The sequence below is a fragment of the Lagopus leucura genome, unplaced genomic scaffold, assembly GCF_019238085.1.
Source record: "Lagopus leucura isolate 7727_CA_CO unplaced genomic scaffold, USGS_WTPT01 Super-Scaffold_100015, whole genome shotgun sequence".
Lineage (NCBI taxonomy): Eukaryota > Metazoa > Chordata > Aves > Galliformes > Phasianidae > Lagopus > Lagopus leucura.
The window spans coordinates 1,814,313-1,837,276 of NW_024962269.1; the positions used below are offsets into that span (position 1 = coordinate 1,814,313).

The window sequence follows — 22,964 nt, forward strand, 5'->3', positions numbered from 1 at the left end:
TGTTTGTGGATAAGATATCATCCAAGTACTTTTTTTTTTCCTGAAGATATCTGTAATACTTACACATGAGGAACTCAGTATGGCCTTTTAATTTTTAATGTTAGTAGTTATATCTAGTTATCTTTAATTTTCAGATGAGTTTAGAAAACTTTTCACAGCTTTTTCTTTTTTGAACCTATTATCAAAAGCTGAATTTACGTTGACACCCATTCTCTACTTCCTTCCTTCCAGATCAGTATAATCTCTATTAACTGTGTTTTGTTTTTTTGAATGTATTCAGACCATAGCATCCTGTTCAAAACTGAAGTGTGGTCATATTCTAGCCAAATTAATACTAAATTTAATAAATTAAATACTGTTTGTTTAATTAATTAATACTGTTTCTGAGCAGTTTTACTGAAATAGTAAACTTAATTCTTTTTCTGTATTCAAGGTTGTAATAACCCTGATGAAGCAAGTTCAGAAGGAGAGGTATCCATTACACATTCTGAATGTATTACAGCTTGGAACCAAAACCAAAATCAGAAATCATGAATTGACTGCAGCAGCATATCTGAAAAAAATCACTATGAGGTGCACTGAAATAACTGGTAGGTGTTCTAGATAGCTGGTGTCTAGTCACTACAGTGCATGCAGTCAGAACAATGCATACAGTCCTCTTTTGTCAGGAGGGTGCTCAAAGATTGCGTAAACAAACCAAACAAATAAGAGGCTAAATGGCAAGTTAAATTAATGAGCCTAGTAGTAGAATAGTAGTAGTGACTATAGCGTTTCAAAAGGTAGTGCTTCATCTGCAGCTTCTCAGTGAAAAGATGTTTACTGCCTCTGTTTCAGTAAATGTAGTTTATAATGGAGGCATTCCATGGGTGGAAGAAAACTTGTGAATGGAAAGCATTTCCATTAATTAGTATTTTATTTCTTTATCTGCAGACTCAAATGGAGATCCTCTCTGTATTATTAACTCTTCAAGTAAGACAGACGAGCTTCTTCTGAAAATGGAATACACTAAGGTCTCACCTTTTTAACTGAGATTATTTGGGGAGTAAAATAAGGCTTCCATACTTAGCCTACGTGGGATCTTTTTTCTTGCTTGTTTTAGAACCTGTAAGATTTATATTTTGCTTAAGAGTTCTAGATACCTATTTTTCCTCTTAGCATCACCTTTCTGCTCTGCATGGCATCCATATAGTGCTGGCTTTGCAAGTTAACACACACTTACTGGAACCCCTGCGCACCATGGATGTTTGATCTTTTGGTTTGCCTGGGCCACACTAAATGAAAAGAAATTGTCTTTGGCTGCGTATAAAGTAGATGATATGGTTAATGTATATGAGTCACAAAATTCTGAAGTTTTTTTTGTTAAAACATAAAGAGGAAAGCAGTGAGAACACCAAACTAACGAGTTGGACACACGGTGTAACCCAAATGTTTGTAGGCATTCTTTGTAAAAAATACAGAGTAGTACCTTTGCAGAATGAATAGGTGAGATTGTCTTTGCCTGTTTAAGTGATAGGCAGTCTTTACAGGGGATTAAAAACTTTTGAGAAGGAGTTAGCTGGTAGATGGAATACAAACTGACTGTGTGCTTGGCTTTTTTTTTCTCCTCTTTCAGGCAGATGCAGATGGACCTGATTTTGTTACTACTTACAATAGCACCAAGCAAAGCATTGATGTAAGCACAGGATGTATTTCATAACGTTAAGTTGCTCTAATAGTAATATGTGTGAGCTTGTTAGTTACTGAAGAGAAAAAAGAAGTCTTTCTAATCATTAAAACTTAGTACTTTGTATTTTGTTATTTCAAAGAAAAATCTGGGCAAAGAAATTATTTATAGTTATTACTGATTAATTAATGAGCTCGGCAGTAGAAGCTATAGGCTCCTAGCTCGTTGAAGTTTTTAAAGACATATTTCTGACTATAGGATTTATGAGTTTTTCCTTCCCCTTTCCCCCACCCTGCCTACGGAACAATAAACTTGACAGCATATAAAATGAGGCCAGGTATTGCAGAATTTGGAGGTTCCTAACTGGGAGATCTTAAGAGCGTTCTCAGAAGTGATGTGTTCAGTCAGTGCTTCTTGCTTTTGAGTTTGAAAGCAGTTACTGACGTGTAGTTTTCCATCACTACAGTGACTGCTAAAGTAAGCTGACTTTGGGAATTGTTGCTTTGAAAAACGTTTTCATTGAAGTAATCGTGTTAGGTGAAGCTTGCTTCTTGCTAGCCCTATGTGGGATTTGTAGTGGTTGATCTACTTCACTGAGAGTCAAGAAAGCTGATATCCCTTAGCGTATCAGTAAAACTAATGTTTTCAGAGAGTTCCTTTTGATTAGAAAAAAATGGTTAACTGATAGTACTTCAAGTAATAGTGAACGTCCTCATTATATTTTGCTCTAGTTTCAAATTTTGAATCTTTTTTTTTTTAATTTCTACTGAAATATATCTACTTGGCTCTAAAGACCTGATCCAAAGTGCTCTGTAGTGTACAACGAAATGCAGTAGAACTAAAAGCTTACTGAAGAAGTTTATCTACATTAAATAGTGATTTTGAGGCAGATTCTGTAGTTCTCTCAAGCTTCTCTTCCATAGCTCCCTCATCTACTCTAGAGTTTCTGTATGGTGTTAAGTTGAAAGAGGTAGAAAGGCTGGTATGCATGTGAAAAGCAGGACTTGAATTTTAATTATGGCAATAATTCTGATTTGTTATTAAATTGGCGTCATATAAGCTCCTTTGTTTTCCTGCCTTTGTTTTAGGTCGTCTTTTCGTGTTTGGATATAGTACTTCACACAGAGGCTTTAATTTCCATTGTGAGCTTTCTCACTTTTAGTGTTCCATCAGGTGCTTCTCCCAGCACTGATAAAGCACCAGACCACAAGCCTCAAACAGAGGAAAAAGAAAAAGGAAGTGTCCTCAGACCAGGTATTGCCATAAAAGAAAGCCCATGCTTTTGTTATATAGCAGCATCTAGACTTTGGTTTCATAAGAGAGTACATGTGACACCACTGCAAGTGAGAAACAAGTTATGCACAAGTGTATGTGGGGAGAAAATAATCTCCCTTAAAGCAAACAAAAAAACATTGCTGGTATAATGTTCATCTTTGGAGAGGACAGATCTTTTTGCCGTTGCTTAATTCTCTAAATCCACTTCTGCCTTATTTTTTTTCCTAAGTAGTAGACTTCTATTATTAAAGTGAAACAAATGATGTTGCAGTAAACAGTATCAAAGCCTTTCCAAAATGTGTTTTAACTAGGTTGTTCTCCAGTTTATAGGCTGTAAGAGTGCTTGCACTGATACAAAAATACACACACACACACACACACACACACACACACACACACACACACACCAATCCCCCCATTCCTCCCCCCAGAAAAGCAACATGAGCTCTTGAGTCATGGCGAAGCAAAGAGATGTTCTTGAGTTTCTCCTCCGTCTTATGTTTATTTATAATATTGATATTTCTAACCTTGAAATAGAATAGTTTATACATGTAGGCTTCTTAAGGATGTTTTGTGAATTCATTTCTCTGTTTGTATTGTCTAGAAACTCAGGATTTTTCTAATCTGTTGGTATTGAGTTTATGGTGGTTGGTTGTTGTAATTTTGAAGGCCCCTTTAATTTTGCTTCTGGAACATTTTTTTCCTCAGTAAATAGAACGACACTGACCTTGCTGTTCTATGCAAAAAAGACAGCTTAGCTTGTGAGATAATGCTTCAAGTAAAGAAATGTTGACTGTATTCAGCATCCCGTTTTGTTAGAAGCTAGATATTGTCGTAAGTCTTGTTGGATTGAGTTATGTGATGACTGTTCCTGTACCAGAAGGTTAAAAACTAGTAATAATCGTGTCATATCAAATCATTTATCGTTAACTGTAGAGAATAACTGCAGGTTATTATTTTTGAATCATATGTACATACATTCATGGAAATACAATATTATAAATGTAACATCTGTTTTAAAGCACTTGCAGTGTTCATCTTACATGTGGCTTGTTTTTCTCATCCAGCATCTGGTAGCACAACCCATGACAATATCTGTGAATTGAAACTTACTGCAAATCTAAATGCCTTCAATATTTCAGTCTGTGATCAGACTTGTAGAATTGCAGACATTAGAATACAAGGTAAGGTTTATTATTTTTGTGTTAAATGAGTTTGTCATAGTGAGAAGTGTTATTTCCCTTTGCACACACCTCTGAAAGGCAAATGTGTGTGTTGTGTATGTGCTTTGTGTAGCATGTTATGAATGTTATAATAATATGAATAATTATATAATGCTGTTCTACGTAATGCAGTAAAATTTGTTTTACAAAAATTGTTTTTAAGTTGCTAGATCCTTAATAGTATGACGATTTATTTTAACTGCTGTTCTAAAACCAATGTATTTTGGCAGATTTTTCGTGCGTAAGGTCAGGACTTCTACGCTGAGCTTTATGTCGGTTGTTACATAGCAGAATTCTGATTTCTAAGGTCTTCTCTTTGTATTCAGTAATAATGTTTCTTTCTTAACAATTTTTGCTCTTTTTTTTTTTTTTTTTTTTAGTTCATAAATGTCTTTTCATAAATGGCTGTCTTCTTCCTTTCGTTTCAAATCAGGAATGGATGCATCTGTAGCTGTGAAGACTAAAAAGATAGAAGTGTTTTCCAGACTTGAGGACATCATAATTACAAATGTTGATCCAAAAACAATCCATACAAAGGTGACGTATTGCACGGATTCTAAGCAAACAAAAAGACCTAATTCTTCAAGCTATTTAATGAAAGCATTGTAGTTATTATGCTGTGTGGGTACATATGCATCATATCAAATACGATTTAATGCATCAAATAAGCAAAGTTTCATTGGTTTCTTTCCTGTATCTCAGGGAAGTAAAAACGTATTTTTAATTCTGAAGATTAGCATAAGCTAAAAATAGAATAGAATAATATGACAATCTAGTGAGATGACAGTAGTTACCTGTTGATTTGTTTGTGGAAATATTTATCCTTTAATAACTTAAACAATAATTCTATCACAGCTCACTGCTTGGTAGTGTTGACTACGCAGTCTTCATCTTCTAGGCTGTCTCCATAATGGGAGATGAAGTCTTCAGATTTCAAATGTCACTTTATCCAGATGCTACTGCAGGGGAAGCCTATGCTGATATGTCGAAGGTGGATGGTAAAATGACTCTGAAAGTGGGCTGCATCCAAATAGTTTATCTGCATCAATTCTTCATGTCTCTCTTGGTAAGGCATTAGCTACGTTTCTCTTCTTAACAGTAACAGTTGTTTTTGTAACTTTTAATCAGCTCTGTTTACTGTCACCAGTACCCTGTGGTGAGCTGATGTACAAGCACGTACAAGTATTTTGTTGATGAACTGTCAGTTTAAAAGTTGCACTGTTCTCTGCCCTTATTTTTTTTCCTATAGATGTCCATAAGCAAGTAATGAATGAAGTTGATAGCTTTAAAAACATCTTAAAAATCAAGTAAACAGTGTCTTTGTACACGTGTGGGTGTGGTTTTTTTTTTTTTTCCATTTTCTTTGAACCTTTCTTGGAATTGGAAGATCAGTATTTCTGACACAGCTGAACTGGTTTTCTTTAACTGAAATCTAAATTTTGTCTCAAACATATTTTTTTTTTGAGTTTATTTCGCTCTCCTAGAACTCTTACCCTCTTGACTACTTTCCAACAGAACTTTTTAAACAACTTCCAAACTGCCCGAGAAGCCCTGAATGCAGTCACTGTCCAGGCAGCGGAAATGGCTGCTTCCAGCATGAAGGACTTTGCTAAGAAGAGTTTCCGTCTCTTAATGGATATCAACTTGAAAGCTCCAGTTATAGTTGTGCCTGAATCTTCAACTTCCTGTAATGCTTTGGTAGCTGATCTGGGCTTAATCAGAGTTCAGAATGAATTTAAATTAGTGACTTCAGATGAATCTTCTCTTCCTCCAGTCATTGACAACATGGGCGTGCAGCTAACTCATTTGAAACTATCAAGGTATACATAGAGTTGTCTTCTGTCCTGGGAAGTGCTTGCTAAGAAATCAGGTCCATCTTCCATATATGGCATTATTCTATTACTGAAAGATTGTAGATAATGGAAACATACCAAAACCAACCAAACAATACAGCCCAACCTATGCTTGAGTGCATTTATATATGAACATATGTCCATATTCTTTAAAACTACATGGAGAAAAAGAAATGGTCAGAATGTTTCAGTTACTCTCCTAACTGCATACCTGGGTGTAAGTGCATGTATGCATACACACGATTATCAGTTTAAAAATAATAATTTTGAGAATGCTATTGTTTGGGATTTTGCAGATATTTAATATGTTTTCTGCTTATGCCATTTTTTGTAGATGCATTTTATCTGCAGATTCTCAACCAGATTCTGAAGTTCTCTGTCCCGTGAGTTTGACTTTACTGGTCCAGAGAAATTTAGCAGCAACTTGGTATCATAAAACCCCAGCAATTGGAATCAAAGGAGATCTGAAGCCAATGCAGGTAACATCATGGCGTGTCAGAGCTGTGCCGAAAGTTATACTTCTGGAGTGGTATTTATTCTTGTTACAGAGCTTGTAATCTTGTTGGAATTTGTAATGTTAAGACTTGTTGGCTGTCCTGTTTGTAGATCTGTTAGTTGTGATACTGTATAATGAGTAGTTTTGGTAATGGCATACAAATGGGAAACTTTTTTTTTTTCTGGGTGGGGTGTCTGTAGAGATATCCTTGGGATTAACAGTGGGATCAAAAAGGATTTATCTGTTTAGTTAACATCTGAAATCTAGATATAATACTTCCACTTGCTTAGCTGTAATAATCAGCTTACTTGAACATTCAGTAGACTTAGAAACAACAGTAGAAGTGTGTCACTGAGTCATAACAGTTTAAAATTACAGTTATGTCTTTGCGGCTAGAGCGGATTACTTTCTCGTTTACTGTGTTAACCATAGGAATTAAAGTAGGTAGGAAAGCACTGGGAGGACTCCTAATAGTAAATTAGACCTACTTTGCTCCTCTGTTCTGATGCCAGATGCAGCACTGGTGAAGCACAGAGGGATGCAGTACTGGTTGAGTACTGTTAAAAATATATATATAGAGAGAGAAAATATTCTAACGCAATATTTTTACTTTCTAAATGACTGTATTTTTCCACTTTTTACTACTTTTTTTTAAATGATCTTGCTAAGTTATAATTGGATTCAGATTTATTAAGTTTTTAGTTCCTTTTTGAATGACAGTTCTTTAATGTATACACTGTAAATCGTGGATTTAATGATATCTGGCTATGTGTCTTCATTACTGAATTGTTAAGAAGCATTGGTGCTCAGCAGCTGTTCGTACCTTTCTGCAACCAAGGAACCTTCACAAGACCAATAAGTATTTAACGCGTAGTATTGTTGTTGTAACTCCTGTTTGTAACAAATGATCTCTTCCTAAGATATCATTTATTAAATCATTTTTGTTAGAATTTAGGATGTTTTATCTAGGATCTTTTTGACTCGCTGACACATTTATGGTGGAATTGACTTATTGTCTGTTATATGCTGTTGACCAAGACAGGGTTCTGTACTGAAAGGAAACAGCATCACTAAAATTGAGATTGTGGGTTTGTTGCTTTTCAGATAGCTCTCAGTCAAGGTGATCTAGCTGTTGTCATGAAAATTTTACTTGAGAACCTTGGAGGGGCTTCTTCCCGGCCAGATACCTTGCAACAGAGCGTTGAAGATAACCAGGTGGTTAGGAAGGAGAAGGTTCCAAATGAATCTGATAACACTGAGGGTATGTTAAATTCTCTAACTGAATAGATTGAAGGAGAGGACTGCTGACAAATTAAAGCATCATTGATCTGAAGAGCTTCAATGTATATAAATAAACTTTTTATTAATTGTCATCAATTTTTACATGAAAAGTTACAGGGTGTGTGTGAACATATTGGAATGCAAAATAAATATTGTAGCTTTTTATTTTGCCATTTTTCTTTTATAGGGTGGAACTATTTGGCTTATATCAGAGGCTGAAGTTTCAGATTAAAAAAAGATAAAACAGAAGCAACAAGCTGCCTAGAATGTACATGTTAGGTCCTGGGCTTTTATAATTGTGCCTTTTAATATCTTAGGTGTGCATTAATATAAACGTGTCCTTAATCTTAGCATTTTGCCAACTTTCAATATTAAGTCATTCTTTTCTAGGCTAGTAGTTGAAATGCTACAATATGGAAAGAATCTAAAAGGAAGAGAGCAATGAATGCTCTTTTAACAGTATTGATATTTTCTGTAGTTATTCATTAAAACAAGTGAAGAACTGCCACAGTAAACTAATGACAACTTGCTAGAAGTTCTTAAACTACTGAGTTATAGGTAGCAACCATTCAAGAGAGCAAAATCCTACTGAATATGTAAAATTGCAAATTGTCATGAGTAGTCTTTTTGAATTAGATCTTTTCTTCCTTTTGTCACTTTCTGAGCTTAAATAATAATAATATTATAAATAATATAAATAATAATAAATAATATAAAAATAATAAAAAAAAATCCAAACCTGTAAAGCTGTCCCCAGTCTCAGTATTCTAAAGGAATATGCAAATATTTGCTTTTCACTAACCTGCTCTCTTCTTTCTCTAGGACAAGAAAACATTCCTGCAGCTCAGTCTTCTGCAGAATGTTATACAATGCTTACGTTTGACTTCAATTTTGAGTCACTTTCAGTAACACTCTACAATAGTGACATGAATCAGGTCTGTGACAAAAGCTTTTATTACACTGGTGGGGTGGGGAACTTTTGCTTCTTACATGGGCAGAACCCAAGATAGTAAAACAGAGAATTTCATCTGTTGCAATGCTTTGTAATCCTTGTCTTAAGGATCCTATAAATTTGTCCTGCAAGCTGGTGACTTTGAGCAGAAAATGACCTGAATTTGAAGAATGTCAGTGTAAAATTCACACTTAAAAAAAATGAATCAACCAACCAAAATGACCCAGTGTCTCTTTTGGTCATTCAAAGCTTGATTCCAGTTGTCCAACCTACGAAATGAGATTTTCAGTTGTAGGAGTTGCCACCCTCCATGATACCAGTTCAGTTCATGACTTATGTAGTTAGTAAGCAGGCCCAGTATGTTGTACACCACCCATACTTGTGTCTTACACAGTCCTAACAACCTTTCTGTGCTGAAAACAGAAGAGAAGAAACATGTAATGTGGCTCTGTCATCATGACTTTATAGCCTTTATCCACCTAAGAAACTGCATGCTTTTTAAGCTTTGGTTATAGCGAACAGATGGTAGCTTGTATGACAGTTGCGTTAAACACAGTAACTTTTTGTTTCAGGAAATGTGAAAGGAAGCTGTAATGGGATTTCATTTAAATGTCTTGTTTGTATATTTTCAGTTTAATCTTTAGGTCCTGCTTGTAAATGTAGTTAGTGTAATGAGAATGTAAGGATCCTCTGAGGTTCAGAGTCAGGTGGAGTATCATTGCATTGTGCATTCTGAACAACTACTGGAAATTGCATGTATTGCAACCCAACATGTTTGTTATATTTTTTTTCAGTTAGTTTCTTAGATTCATTTGTATGATTACAGGAATGATTACATCAGATGGCTTCTGCCATTTGCAGATCAGAATGTGCATCTAGTGAGTAGTATCACAAGAACTGTGCTTAATACTTAGTTCTGCAGTAACTAGTTTTACTGACTTTTATTATGTAGAAGTCCATGCTTTCACTGCATAATGAGAAATTATGCCTTGGTGAACTCCGACTACATCTCATGGCATCGTCAGGGAAGATACTCTCTGATGGCTTAATGGATGTGAATGTTAAACTTAAGGCATGCACCTTGGATGATCTCAGAGAAGGAATTCAGAATGTGACAGCAAGGTGAGTATGAGTGGATCAGAAATGAAATAATACTGTGTAGTTCATGAAGAAGACTTTCCTAGGCCTTCATATTTTGCTGCACATGGTATTAATATGTAGCAGAACTGTCAGTCTTACTATGCCCTAATGCAGTTAGTGGTGTAATTTTAATAATGTTAAACAGTTATGTCTTGTTATATGTTGATTATCCAAATCATCCGAAATGAAAAATAACCATGAAACTTGAATCTTACAGTAAGCAATGTGGAACTGCTTAGTAGTGTATACCCTGTCTCAGCTAGAGTTTTGTGTCCTGAATTTTAGTCTGATGGCTAAATGGTGCTTATGTAGTTCCCAAATTGTACAACAGATTTTAAATTCAAATTGCTTGTTAGAAAAAAGTTTGTATCATTTTTCTGTAGACAACACAGGTTGTGTATTTTATAACTGTATTTTAAAAGACAAAAGGAGGAAAAACGTACTATTTGTGCATCTTTGTTTTCTCTATTAATGTGTTATGATAGCAGAAATAATTCACTTTAAACTTGTTTTCCAGAATGATAGACAAGAAAGATAACACGGATGACAGTTCTATGATAGATGTCAGTTACAAACAGGATAAAAGTGGAACTGAAGTTGTTGCTATCCTTGACAAGCTATATGTGTGTGCCAGTATGGAGTTTTTGTTGACAGTAGCAGACTTTTTCATTAACTCCATGCCAACATCCTCAACAGAAAGATCAACGCAGCTCCATTTGAAGAATGTTACTTCTGGTAAATCAAAGCCAGAAACAGGTCTGTAAAACTGACTTTTTCCCGCCCCCATTTTATTTACGGATTTCATATTGAAAATAAATCATTCAGAAGTGCTGAGGATGCTTGTCTTGCTACCTGACTTGGTTTGTTCTTCACGATGTATAAACTGGCCACTCAAGCCATAGTTTACTGTGAGCAGTAGTAAATGCATAAGTGCTGTGTGGAGCAATGGAGTGCTCTCCAGCTGAACTAAATATTAAAATTTACTCCTGTTAAAGTGTTATTCTTTTTTCTTACCTATTTCTGCAAGGAAAGCATCCATAAAGTAAGATGGATTGTGTGGATAGTAGTTAAGAAAGTGAAAAAGAAACAACTTGCTCTTCAAATGTGAGTGGTAGCAAATATCCTACACATCTGCAAGCTGAGAATTTTGGAATTATGTCTTGTTGTTTAAAAGCATGATAACTATATGTTATTTCAAAGTTGTGGAAAACTAAGTCAAGATGACTTTTCCTTTTATGTTAAACACTGAAGTTATAGTGTGATGAGAAGTAGGTAAGAAATCATCTCTTAGTTAGGTTTTGTTTGAGTGACTGCCAGTCTTGCTTATCTTTTGGTCAGACCCAGAGCCAGTCATTGTGTTATGTGATCTGGCCTGTTCAACAGCCCCCCTTTTCTTTTTGGGATGTTGGCAGAGTGGTAGGAGTGAACCTTCTGTTTTATATTGTATCAGGTAAGAGTGATTTTCAGCATGGCTTTATAGAGCCAGTGCTTAGACCAATTTAGTATATTGAAACAGTTTTTTGAACAGTTTATTGAAAGGACAAAATGCCTCACCAATTTCTTGAATTCTGGGTTCTGTGTGGTTTTTGACTTTCAGTGAAATGCTACAGTATTTCTGTAAAGAATGAGATGTTTGTGAAATTTATACCTATAAAAGCTACGCAACAATTTCTGTGTGAAGATTAGATATTGCATCTATAGTAATGCTTTCAAGCATTTCGTATTCAAGAATGGTTTTACTTGTTTTCACAGAAACACCTTTTCGGCCAAATATGAAGGTAAAAGCTGTGATCATGGATCCAGAAATTGTGTTTGTTGCTAATTTGACCAGCGCTGATGCCCCTGCCTTAAAAGTTTCCTTCCAATGTGACTTTTCTCTGACATCGGGAAAGCTTGCACAAAGGATGACTGCTCAAGTGAAGGACTTCAAAGTATTGGCTTGTGCTTTCCTCAGAGAAAAACAGGACAGGAGTGTAACAAAGGTATGTAAGGTAACCAATGTATGAAAGATAATGAAGGTATGAAGACTTGACTTCTGATATGAAAAAAAAAAGTAGCAAGAACTCTTAGTGGGCATATTGAACTGTAGAGATGGCCTGTGTAGTTAATTTTGCACATGAAATCTTTATATACACACACACACACACACACACATATATATATAGTTTATATATTTATATTTTTATATATATATATATATCTCATATATAGTTCTTAAGGATTTTGGGGTTTATGACTATACCTGCATGTTAGGTTTCTGTTGTAATGTATTTTTAATCTGTATTTAATTTAGTGAGTTTTAACCAGTACAAAAGAGCCCTAGTTCAAATTTGGAAGCTGGAATGAAGCACAGTAGTATAGAGCATAGTCACATGGAAAGAACGCTGTTCCTCTAAAACCACTTATTTATGTCATCAGTAGCCCTTTGGCCTATGGGATGAAAAAATAAGTGTTTTGAAAGGCTACAATCCAGGAGCTACTTGACTGATCAAATTACATTTTTTTTGCTCAGGTGTTACAACCATGTTCTTTGGTCATGGAAAATATGATGCATATTTCAGGGTTGCAGACTGTGGTTGTAACAGTAGAAGAGCTTACTATAAAGGTAAGTCGGATTATTAAAGCTGTCTTTGAAAGAAGACCTCTATTTTCTCAAGTGAGCTATTGATTAGACATTCTAATCTGTATATTCCTCTCCTAAACATTAGTTTCTCACAAGAGTTGAGTTCTGGAAATAGGTGTTCCTATTTTTCAGAGCTGCTCTGTGTTGGGCAAATTGTTACTTGTCTATTGTTTTGGCTGTTTCTTGACAACACAGAGTGAAGTTCAATATTTGATACTAAGATTCCTCCTATTAGTTTCTTCCTGTTTTACATAGCAAGTGTTTTCTTTCCACCTCTACTGTTTTTCTCTTCAGAGAGGCACTTACAAACAAGTGTGTGCGTAGAAGTGCATATTAACTTAAGGCTCTTAATGTGATTTTTCAGAATGGTATATAACGTGAAATACTGTCTTCTTATTAGGTAAATCATTGAGTGTATCTGTAGTAAAAGTCTTTCTGAATATAATCTGCAGACTCTTGTAAATTCACAGTCATTTGTGTTCTGAAGGAATGGCTAGAGATGAAATCTGAAATTGGAAACAACAGTACATTTGCTTAAGCTCTTTTGATGGCTGTACTGTTAATAAAATGATGTTATATGTAAGCATGCTGACATGCTTTTTTGTGAATATTGTTCTTGAGCCTTTGGTATTCTGAGGGAGGAACTAGAAAATGTAGAAAAATGGGAGGTCCAAGAATAGTTTGTTTGTCTTGAAACTTAAGTTACATAACTTTTAAATGTCATCTGTGCTGCGTACCTGTATCAGGAGCTGAGGAGTTATTTGCCATTTCCATCTGTCTTGTGTTTTAAATGCTTGTCAGTTTAAAAATGTGTCAAGTGATGTTTGTTTGTTTGTTTAAGATCTCACCAATAATTCTGAATACTGTGGTGACCATTATGGCTGCCATAAAACCAAAAACAACGGAGGAGGATTCTAAAGGAGCAGCTGAAGTTCCTGAAGATTTGTGGCAAGTGAAGCCTATAGATGAATGCAATGCTTGGTTTCTTGGTGTTGATGTAGCCACAGAAGCAACAGAAACTTTTAAGGACCGTGAACATGCTGTGAAACAAGAGAAATTTGACATTGTAGTGAAATCTGTTCAGATGACCTTGGAATGTGGTCTGGGGCATCGTACTGTCCCTTTATTGCTAGTAGAATCTGTATTTTCTGGTGTCCTTAAGAACTGGTCCTCAATGATGGAAGTCTCTGCTGATATGTCACTGGAGGTTGGTACCATCAAATCATTACCAGTTTATGGTAGGTGCAGAAATGTTTTAATTGTCAAGTAACTTGATTTTTGGTAGTTTTTTGTGCTGAGTTTACAGTTGGTTTACACTGTAATGCTCTGATAATTCTCAGTAGTCAAGCTATGAGTTAGCTTGGTGTGTGTACAGACTTCACATAATAAAGCACTGCTGTACATGGAATCAATAAGAGATTCCAATGGCAATTATGTCTGTGGAATAATCTAGTCCTCACTGAAATAATTGAAGTGTTGAAGTTTCTCATCCCAAAACTACTCTCATAGACACTGTAGGGGAGAAAATAGAGAATGCATTATTTCAATAAAAGTTAGCTATGATATTTCTAGACTGTCTGGCTGCATTTCTCTATAAGCGAGCTTTTTAAAAATGCTGTCACTGAAGAAAAATGTATGATATATTTCACTTATTATACTGATTTTATTTTTTTTTAAGCTGTTAAAAATTAATGCTAGAGCTCTGAAATGTGAATCAAAGATTGAAAAGAAGTTCTTGCTTTGTTTTATTTTCTTAATGTGATAGTGTATTAATTGCTATAGGAAGGAACTTAGTTCTGTGTTTTTATATGTCATATTTAATTTTGATTCTTTCTTTAGATTCATTATTACAATGAAACGTATGCAGTATGGGAACCTCTAATTGAAAGAATTGAAGGAGGAAAGAAGCAATGGAGTTTAAAGCTGGAAGTATGTAAATGTACTAGAAACTTTGTAAACACTGGGTTTGAGTAGAGAGCTGTTTTTTAATCGTTTTATGTAATGGAACATTGACCTTTCAGATGCTGTTGCTTTGAGGGAGCTAGGAATTTCACAAGATTAAATTCAGTCTGTTAACATCAAAGTTTTTCTGAATGAAGTTATTTGTGTGGTGCACAGGCAAAATGTAGCATGTAACCACACGTGTTGTTAGAAAGTGAAATAACTTGCCTTCAGAATTGGTATAAAATTTCCATGTTACTGATAAGTTTGTCTGAGATGTATCAGATTTACAAGATAGTGTGGCTACTCCTTTGCTTGGAGAAGGGTTCAAGTGTAGTGCATGCTTTTTCCTGTTGTAACACAGGAGGAAAAACAGTTCAGTACGTTCATAATTGCTAATGAAATTTTTGTTGTAGATGAAGACTAACCCTGTCCAGGAAAGAAGTTTGATGCCTGGAGATGATTTCATTGTGTTTCCTGAGCCACAAACTGCAGTTAACATCTCTTCGAAGGATACAATGAACATAACAATATCCAAATGTTGTCTTGCTGTATTCAGTAATTTAGCCAAGGTAAGCATCAAATTATTTGTCTCTGTAGAAGGTATAGACCCATGAAGAGCTCTGTGCTGTTAGTCATGAGCTAGTCATTGTTCTACAGCCCTGACAAATGTTAGCAAGCATGGATGACAAATTTAAATATGATAGCCCTTAAGGGTGAGCAACAACATGATGCTGGCTTTGAAGAAGGCAATTTCTGTGTTAGAGGAACAGGTGTGCTTGTACAGGACTAAAGGAGAAAAGATAAAAGGGAAGTAAATTTCTCTTAATATGTATGAAAATGCACTGTAGGAAACACTTATGTTAATTAGAGGGTTTTATTTCTATTCAGCCTGCTTCTTTTCTGTAAGACTGTTCCATAGCAGAAATCCAACCATTTGTACAGAAGTATCTTGTGTAATAAAAGAGATGTTTGTATGCCAAAGTTGTGGTTAAGTACTAAGTATGGTGATGTTTGTGACTTCTGTGTTGTCTCAGCTCATTTAGTTTTCTTGTAGAGCCTGCTAACAACAACAGAAATCCTTATACATGTGTAATTATTGAGGTATCAACATTTGCTGTAAGTTACCAAATAACAGTAAAATCTTATGGAAGTTACCTTCCCTGAAATAATACTTCACATAATTACACATATATATTTTTCTCTATATACACTATACGTCTATATCTACATATGTAATTTAGAAGATTATTTACCAGGCACTTTCTTTTAAGACTTGAAATTTTACATTTCCGTAGCTATTTATGTATGATTACGTAATTATAGTAAGTTAGTAATCACTATGAATGTTCCTAATTGCAGGCGTTTTCAGAAGGGACTGCATCTACGTTTGACTACTCCTTTAAAGATACAGCTCCTTTCATAGTGAAAAATGCCCTTGGTGTTCCTCTCAAAGTGTTTCCTGGCTCCAGTTTTCGAACTGTTAGTTCAGCTGAAAAGGAAAATGGGCACTATGTAGGAAGTGGTCAGAACATGGAACTGGAATACTCGGTTTTTGAAGCTCCTCAACGCAGAAAGCTGTCTGCCTTGTACCGACAGGAGAGCTCTGCCTTCTCTTTAGATTTAGGTATTATGCTAGGGAACACTGTACAATATGTTGAGAATGGGAAAATGGGTGACTCAACTCAGTTAAATTCAGGTAACCTCTGTTGTGTTAAAATTATTTTTGAGTACTGATGGCAATTGGGAAAAAAAAAAATCCAAACAACCACAAAGCCTAGCATTGGTGTGTTTAAGAAGGTAGAACTTCTAGTTATTTGGAGTGCTGAGTACACTTTTTCTCTTAGCCCTTGGGATAAAATAGGTGTTTTAGTATGGTCATTGATAAACTGTCTCACAGATCCCTTGGACTTAACTCACTCAAAAAATACTTTTGTGTATCCTTTGATGTATTTCTTATGCAAATTATAACATGAAGTTAAAAGTTAAGATCTTCAGGAGTGTTCTGCCTTAAAGCTTCAGTTTTCCCTAGTGCTCAAATGCCACTTCAGGTTGTTTTTGCTAGAGGCCATCTCTGATACTTGTTATTGAGTCCAGAGAAACTTGGATGTTGTTCTATTCTTTAAAACTGTAGTATGAGTTATGTTTTGCATAATTAACACTTGTGTATTTTCATGGATTAGAACTGGAAGGATACAAAAAAGTGACAAGCGTTCCCATTGGCAAACCAGGTCGACGACTGTACAACATGAAAAGCCTTCTTGGTGGTAATTCAAACTCTATCGTTGTACAGATTGATGCTACAGAAGGAAATAAGGTTGTTACTGTACGATCTCTTCTACAGGTAAACAAAAACAAAACCTGAAAGAAAGTTCTTTTGAGTGATTTTTTTTTTTTTTTTTTTTTTTTTTTTGTTCTTCATGGGTTTGTTTTGTTTGGTTTCATTTGTTTGAAATAATGCATTTCCCAAAAAGCTAATTAGAGACAAATTAAGTAGTTTACTGTATTTTTTTTCTCTGCGTTTTAAAAGATTTTTTTTTTTCTCTTAAAAATAATCTAGGTTTTTTATTTTATTTGACTTTCTAGTGTTATGAACGTTGAGGAGTATATATGTATCTTTTATGTGAATTAACATTTTAAGCATGTTTTTACAGTCTTTACAGTCCTATCAGTAATTTTTACTAAACAAATGTAATGAAAACTTTTGTCATTTGATCCTAGATTAAGAACCATTTCTCTATCCCGTTTGTAATCTATAAATTGAGTAAGGACTCCAGATTGTTGGAGCCAATTGGCACATCCAAGCCTGAAGAGGAATTTCATGTTCCTTTACATTCATACAGGTGTGTTTTGTTTTGTTTTCTGTTCTGTAGGGCTGTTCTTTGCAAGACTGATAAACAAGTATAGCATTACTGTGGAAGCTTAAATTTGCAGCTCTTCCTGGTTGGGCAGAAAGAAAAAAAAGTCTTCATTTGGTAATTACACACTGTGCTGCAAAATTCCTCCAGAATGTTAGCAATTACTTAGAGCTGGTTGATGTTGGCTGTCACTGTGCAGATGTTTGTGTACCATTTTTGTCTTCTTTCTGTAGGTGTAATCTGTATGTTAGACCAACGGGAATTTTAGAGGGTCAGTTTAGAGAGTCCACAACGAACATTGTCTGGAAAGAAGAGCTACATAGGAGCAATGAAGTAAAGTGCTTGTTACAGTGCCCAGCCACCGAGACAAATTTCTTGCCTCTAATAGTCAGCACAACAGCAGTACCTGATCAATTAAACCATATTTCAGTGTGTGAAGAGAAGTGGGATCCTGCCTATATAATCCACCTTCATCCTACACTGACTGTGAGGAATCTTCTGCCATACTCCTTGAGATATTTACTGGAGGTAGGTGCAAAGTATTTGAGTGATGCTGCACCTTGTAGCATGACTGTAAAATCCATTTGAAATCGTAGTGGAGGGAGGGAACTGGGTCAGGGGATACGATGGAATGGGTTTGTTGTCTTGAAATTTGCAGGACAGTAAAGACTAAACAATTCAAGTGAAGTGTAGTTGACCCTGGATTGTTCATAGGATCAGGCTCAAATAAGTGATTGGATGTTGTGACAAGATGCTAAAAATATCTAAAAAATGAGCATCCTGCAAGAGAAGAATAAAATGCTGTTTTGTGAATGTTTTATGTCTTAACAGCCTGATTTGCCCCTTATAATTTTATTGCAGGGAACAGCAGAAGCTCGTGAGTTGCTGGAAGGGAGTGCTGCAGATGTTTTTCATTCCAGAATCAGTGGGGAAATAATGGAGCTTGTGTTGATGAAATATCAAGGCAAAAACTGGAATGGCCATCTTAAAATTCATGAAGGGATGCCTGAGTTTTTTTCAGTATGTTTTACATGCCATTCTGCAACAGTGATGACAGTGGACTTGTACATACATATCAGGCGAATTGGAAGTCGTATGATCCTGTCTGTCTTCAGTCCATACTGGATAATCAACAAAACTTCTCGTATTCTTCAGTATCGAGCTGAAGACATTCACGTGAAGCATCCAGCAGAATACAGAGATATTGTTCTGTTCTCCTTCAAGAAGAAAAATATTTTCAGTAAAAATAAGGTATGCTTATTGTAGGTGGAGGTTGTACTTCGCAAACATGCTGTTAAGAAGAAAAGTAATCTGTATTGCTTATCTACTTACTCTCTTCACTCCAAGAGACATAAAAATTCTGGAAAATGTATTGGGTGGCGGTTGGTTGGTTTTTGGTTTTTGTTTGATTTAGTTTCTATTTTCTCATTAATTATACATTTAGAAGGCTAATTACACTTCATTAGAAGATTAAATAAGTAGAAGAGACTTACTGTCTGCATGCTTTCCCAGCCCCTTCTGGATGTTGTGCTGCATCCAGTCAGCTAACTTTGGTCCCGGTGAGAAACTGTTTGGTGATATAGAGTAGGTAGGGACCCCAGTGTCAGTGGGGTACCCTCCTAGCTTACCTGCCAGAAAATTCTTCCCTCAGGGAGAGGATGAAGGATGTAAATTGGGATTGAATATTCCTGTGGAGATATTTTCCACTAAATAACGAGGAATCACAAAATTATCTTAATTATCTTTACCATTTAACATGCCCAGTGTAAATATTCTGTCCAGTGTTAAACAGACATACTTTGTTTGACAGGGTATTTGCATGGCCAAATGAAGAGTACTGTAGCAGTAGATGTATTCTTTTTTTCCTCAGATGACCCTTTCCCTCGCAATTTTTTTTTTACTAGTGGTTGAAGAAACAGTTTGAAGTGTTATTTTATTCCATTCACCTCCCCCTTCAAGTTGGTAAAGCACCACAAAATAGTATTTTTTCCACGTTTGCATGTGCTCTCGTTAATGAATAGTGATAATAAGTGCTTAAGCTCACTTTAATTTACTGAAGGATTTAAAAGCACTTAAATGTGTTTTTGATGATGTTCCATGTGATACAGTAGCACTCCATAATGTGTGAACTCTAAAATTAATTTATTGAAGTGTTTTGCATGTTCCCTTTTTTGTGTGTAGATCCAGTTGTCTATTTCAACGAGCACTTGGTCCAGTAGCTTTTCCCTTGATACTGTAGGAAGCTATGGATGTGTGAGGTGTTCAGCTAAGAGCATGGAGTATCTGGTAAGAAAGTTCTTCTGTGTTTCATGGGTCTTTTGGGGTACTTGTTTTTCTTCATTTTGAGGCTTTTGTTTCACTAGTTTTAAATCAAATCTCAAAATGAAAATTAACCAATTCCTGTTATAAGGCCTTTTGAGATTACACTATTGAATTTTAATGCTGAAGACACAAGTGTTCATTTTGAAAACTCAAAGCTTTTGGGGTTACTTAGAGCCTGACTTAGCAACTTCATCTGAAGTATGTTTGAAGCTATGTAGAATAAAAAATAAAAATTAAAATTAAAAAAAAGACAAAAAAAATACTACCTGAAGCTCCTGCTAAACCGATACCATATGCTACCAAATATTACAGCTAAAACCATCTTTTTTACCTTTGGACTAATCATGTTGTATAATGCACTTCTTCATTCTCGTGTTACAGGTGTTCAGGACCAGCTAGCCTTTGTAATTAATTTAACATCTGTTTTTCTTTTCAATCATCATGTCTTTTCTCTTAATCTTTCTGTTGATTGTTTGAACCAGTTTTCCTTGTTTAACAGGTTGGAGTCAGTATCAAAATGAGCAGTTTTAACCTTACGAGGATAGTTACCTTCACTCCATTCTACACAATAGCAAACAAATCTTCTCTGGAACTAGAAGTTGGTGAAATTGGTCCTAATGGTTCTTTTCCAACAAACAAATGGAATTATATCTCATCTTCAGAGGTAATTTTTGTTTTGCTTCCTTTGGATTCCATCATAGAGAAATAGCAGGTCTTTATCTGTCATTTAAGAAAATAACATCTCTGTGGATGCTCTGTCTTCTCTGTTGCTGTGACATGGACTCTTCACATATCTCAGGTCATGGTGAGCAGCACAGGTGGCATATATTGGGTAAATTAAGTCTTTCAATTTATGTAACTCATTAAATGTACACTGTATGTCTATCACTAGGAACTGGGGTAAGAACCTAAGGCAAATAGGTTCATCATACAAGACTACTTACTCTGGCTTGCTACATTGAATACATATGAACTGGAAGTGATTGCATATCTCTTGTTTTACAGTGTCTTCCATTCTGGCCTGAAAACTCATCTGGTGAACTTTGTGTAAGAGTAGTTGGCTTTCAAGGTGTGTCCAAACCATTCCTCTTTCAAGTCCCAGATAATGGCACTCTGCTGAGGCTGGAAGAATTGGTGAGACTACGAGTCTTTCTGTCCTTACAGCTTCATACTTTACTTTAGTTTTGTAGTATTTGAACTTAATACAGCTTGACTCTTGAAGATGACTGAGATAGAGGCCTTCTACTTTAAGGTCTTGGCACATCACACTTCAGTTCTATTTCGTAGTAAAGATTGTGAGTCGTCTTGATGATGTTCTCAGTGTTTTCATAGATGTTTATTCAAGAGAAATATTCTGCTCAGTGATCACTTGTTAATGATCACTGAATTTATCATACATTCTGTGATGCAGTCATCTAGACTCCTGTCTTTCAGTTTTGTAGAATTTGAAGGAAATGTCTGCCTATTGGTTTTACTAAGTGTAGCCAAATAAAGTAATTAAAAAAAAAAAGTTACACATCTGTTTTTAAAAGCCATTTTTCTTACAATGGGAATATAAATTTTAGTTTAAACCTACACGTTTTGTGAATGCTACAAATGTCTTAAGCCACATTAAGTTTGATGTTACTGTTACTAGATAATGTGGAATAAGTTTCCTTTTTTTGTTTGTAAGAGGCCCATGGAAGACTGACATCAAAGTAATAATTTAGCCTCTTCTACTTTGAGTGTATGCGTAGAGCAAATACTGAACTTTCTTTCTAACTTTTACTCCAGACAGGGGGCTTATTGGTAGAGGTGAACGTGTCAGAGCACTCTACTCTTATAAGCTTCTCAGATTACCATGAGGGAGCTGCTCCAGCTCTTATTGTTAACCATACTTCATGGGACTCCCTCAGATATAAACAGAGGTATGTGAAAGAAGCAGTTCACTGATAATTATTTAAAGAGTGGATATCCTTTGAGAAGAAAGTAATAGTTCTCTTTTACCATTATGGTAAATAATAATGTTTTCAATAAAAAATAGTAATAAAAAGCTATATCATTCATTTAATGAAGTATTCTTTACCTGCTATTAAGTAGTTAGTACTATTTGAGAAACTGGAGAAGATAAAATAGGAGTATAGACCATAGTTCACCAAGAGCCTAGCTACAGATTGAAGATGATCTCCTGTGCCTTTCATGCCTCACCTCCAGGAGGCTGGATCAGAAGAGTGTATGGTACCATAACATGTTGTATTACTTTAAACAGTGTTCTTTAAACAGGGAATTATATAATCTTTATTTTAATTTTATTATTATTTTAAACTGCAGTGGATTACAGGAGGAAATGGAATTGAAACCAAAGCAAGTATGCCTGTTTGCATGGACAGATCCAACTAAAACAAGAAAATTGGCCTGGAGCTACTCTCAAAGCTTTGGTGAACATGATCTACTGAAGGTAAATCTCAGAAAGGGAGAAGTAAATGCTGAACCAGACTAGGACTGTAAGAAGTCTAAAATTTTCAGAGTGAAAGTTTTTTCAGTAACTAGGCATTTCTGTCTTGTCCTCCAGCAGATCCTGTTCTCAGTTAAACAAGTTTTTAGATTGGTAGTAATAGAGGATTTCATACAGTTTCCAAACTGTTTTCACCATGCTTTCCTCAGATATTAAAGAAGAGTGGTGAAGAGCTTTGGCTATAGAAGTATCTGTGTAATACAAAGGACAGCATAAATCACTTTAAGCAGTGGTGCATTTGGCTTAAGTATTTCCCCAAAGCTCTAGGAAAAACTCTGTGACTGGCTTCCTTATCAGAAATGCTTGCATAGAGTAGAAAACTGGGTTGTTCAGTGAGAGGTATTTGTAGTGTTTCTAGCTCCCTCAATATTAAAATACTGTTAAGTGGGTGCAAAAGACAAATGATTCTGTTGAAAATGAGTGAGGAGGTGGGGGAGACTAACTACAATCAGAGGTAAATCTAGGATAAGACTAATCAAGTATTTTATTAAGTTATGGGAAGCAAGCATTTACCCATGTAACCACTTTCTTGAGTCCGATTTTCCACATTTATTTTAACGTGGGTTTAGTTTGTGTGAAAAATTATTTCCTTGGTGTATCATTATGATTATGTTTGCATGACTTTTAAGAAGGAGATTTTTATCTATGTCATTTGTACCTCACAAAGTAACAAATGAGCAATCTCTGCATTTGAAGTTTTGAATCGTTGTCCATCTTTACTGTTTTATGGTATGAAGTTTAATGCATTCTGCCCCCATAGGATTCTAAGTTATACCCTTTGCTGCAAAGGGCTTTGTTTACTAATCATTGCCATAGTTCTTCTCACTGGCTACTATTGCTACA

The 22,964-nt window shown here is 35.4% G+C and overlaps 1 protein-coding gene across 1 annotated transcript in view; it reads left to right on the forward strand.

Moving 5' to 3' along the window:
• Positions 1–22,964, forward strand: part of VPS13C (vacuolar protein sorting 13 homolog C) — a 79,542-nt gene that overhangs the window by 34,809 nt on the left and 21,769 nt on the right. Inside the window, exons 37-64 of the mRNA XM_042876242.1 lie at positions 434–590; positions 931–1,010; positions 1,613–1,672; positions 2,752–2,917; positions 4,006–4,122; positions 4,595–4,698; positions 5,060–5,227; positions 5,677–5,981; positions 6,349–6,493; positions 7,615–7,771; positions 8,614–8,726; positions 9,696–9,865; positions 10,401–10,639; positions 11,636–11,865; positions 12,396–12,488; positions 13,348–13,713; positions 14,346–14,435; positions 14,864–15,019; positions 15,810–16,074; positions 16,631–16,791; positions 17,169–17,290; positions 17,539–17,833; positions 18,167–18,556; positions 19,487–19,591; positions 20,127–20,291; positions 20,633–20,761; positions 21,401–21,534; positions 21,938–22,064. Of these exons, the coding sequence (XP_042732176.1) occupies positions 434–590; positions 931–1,010; positions 1,613–1,672; positions 2,752–2,917; positions 4,006–4,122; positions 4,595–4,698; positions 5,060–5,227; positions 5,677–5,981; positions 6,349–6,493; positions 7,615–7,771; positions 8,614–8,726; positions 9,696–9,865; positions 10,401–10,639; positions 11,636–11,865; positions 12,396–12,488; positions 13,348–13,713; positions 14,346–14,435; positions 14,864–15,019; positions 15,810–16,074; positions 16,631–16,791; positions 17,169–17,290; positions 17,539–17,833; positions 18,167–18,556; positions 19,487–19,591; positions 20,127–20,291; positions 20,633–20,761; positions 21,401–21,534; positions 21,938–22,064 (4,809 nt within the window). The remainder of the gene's footprint in view (positions 1–433; positions 591–930; positions 1,011–1,612; positions 1,673–2,751; positions 2,918–4,005; positions 4,123–4,594; positions 4,699–5,059; positions 5,228–5,676; positions 5,982–6,348; positions 6,494–7,614; positions 7,772–8,613; positions 8,727–9,695; positions 9,866–10,400; positions 10,640–11,635; positions 11,866–12,395; positions 12,489–13,347; positions 13,714–14,345; positions 14,436–14,863; positions 15,020–15,809; positions 16,075–16,630; positions 16,792–17,168; positions 17,291–17,538; positions 17,834–18,166; positions 18,557–19,486; positions 19,592–20,126; positions 20,292–20,632; positions 20,762–21,400; positions 21,535–21,937; positions 22,065–22,964) is intronic.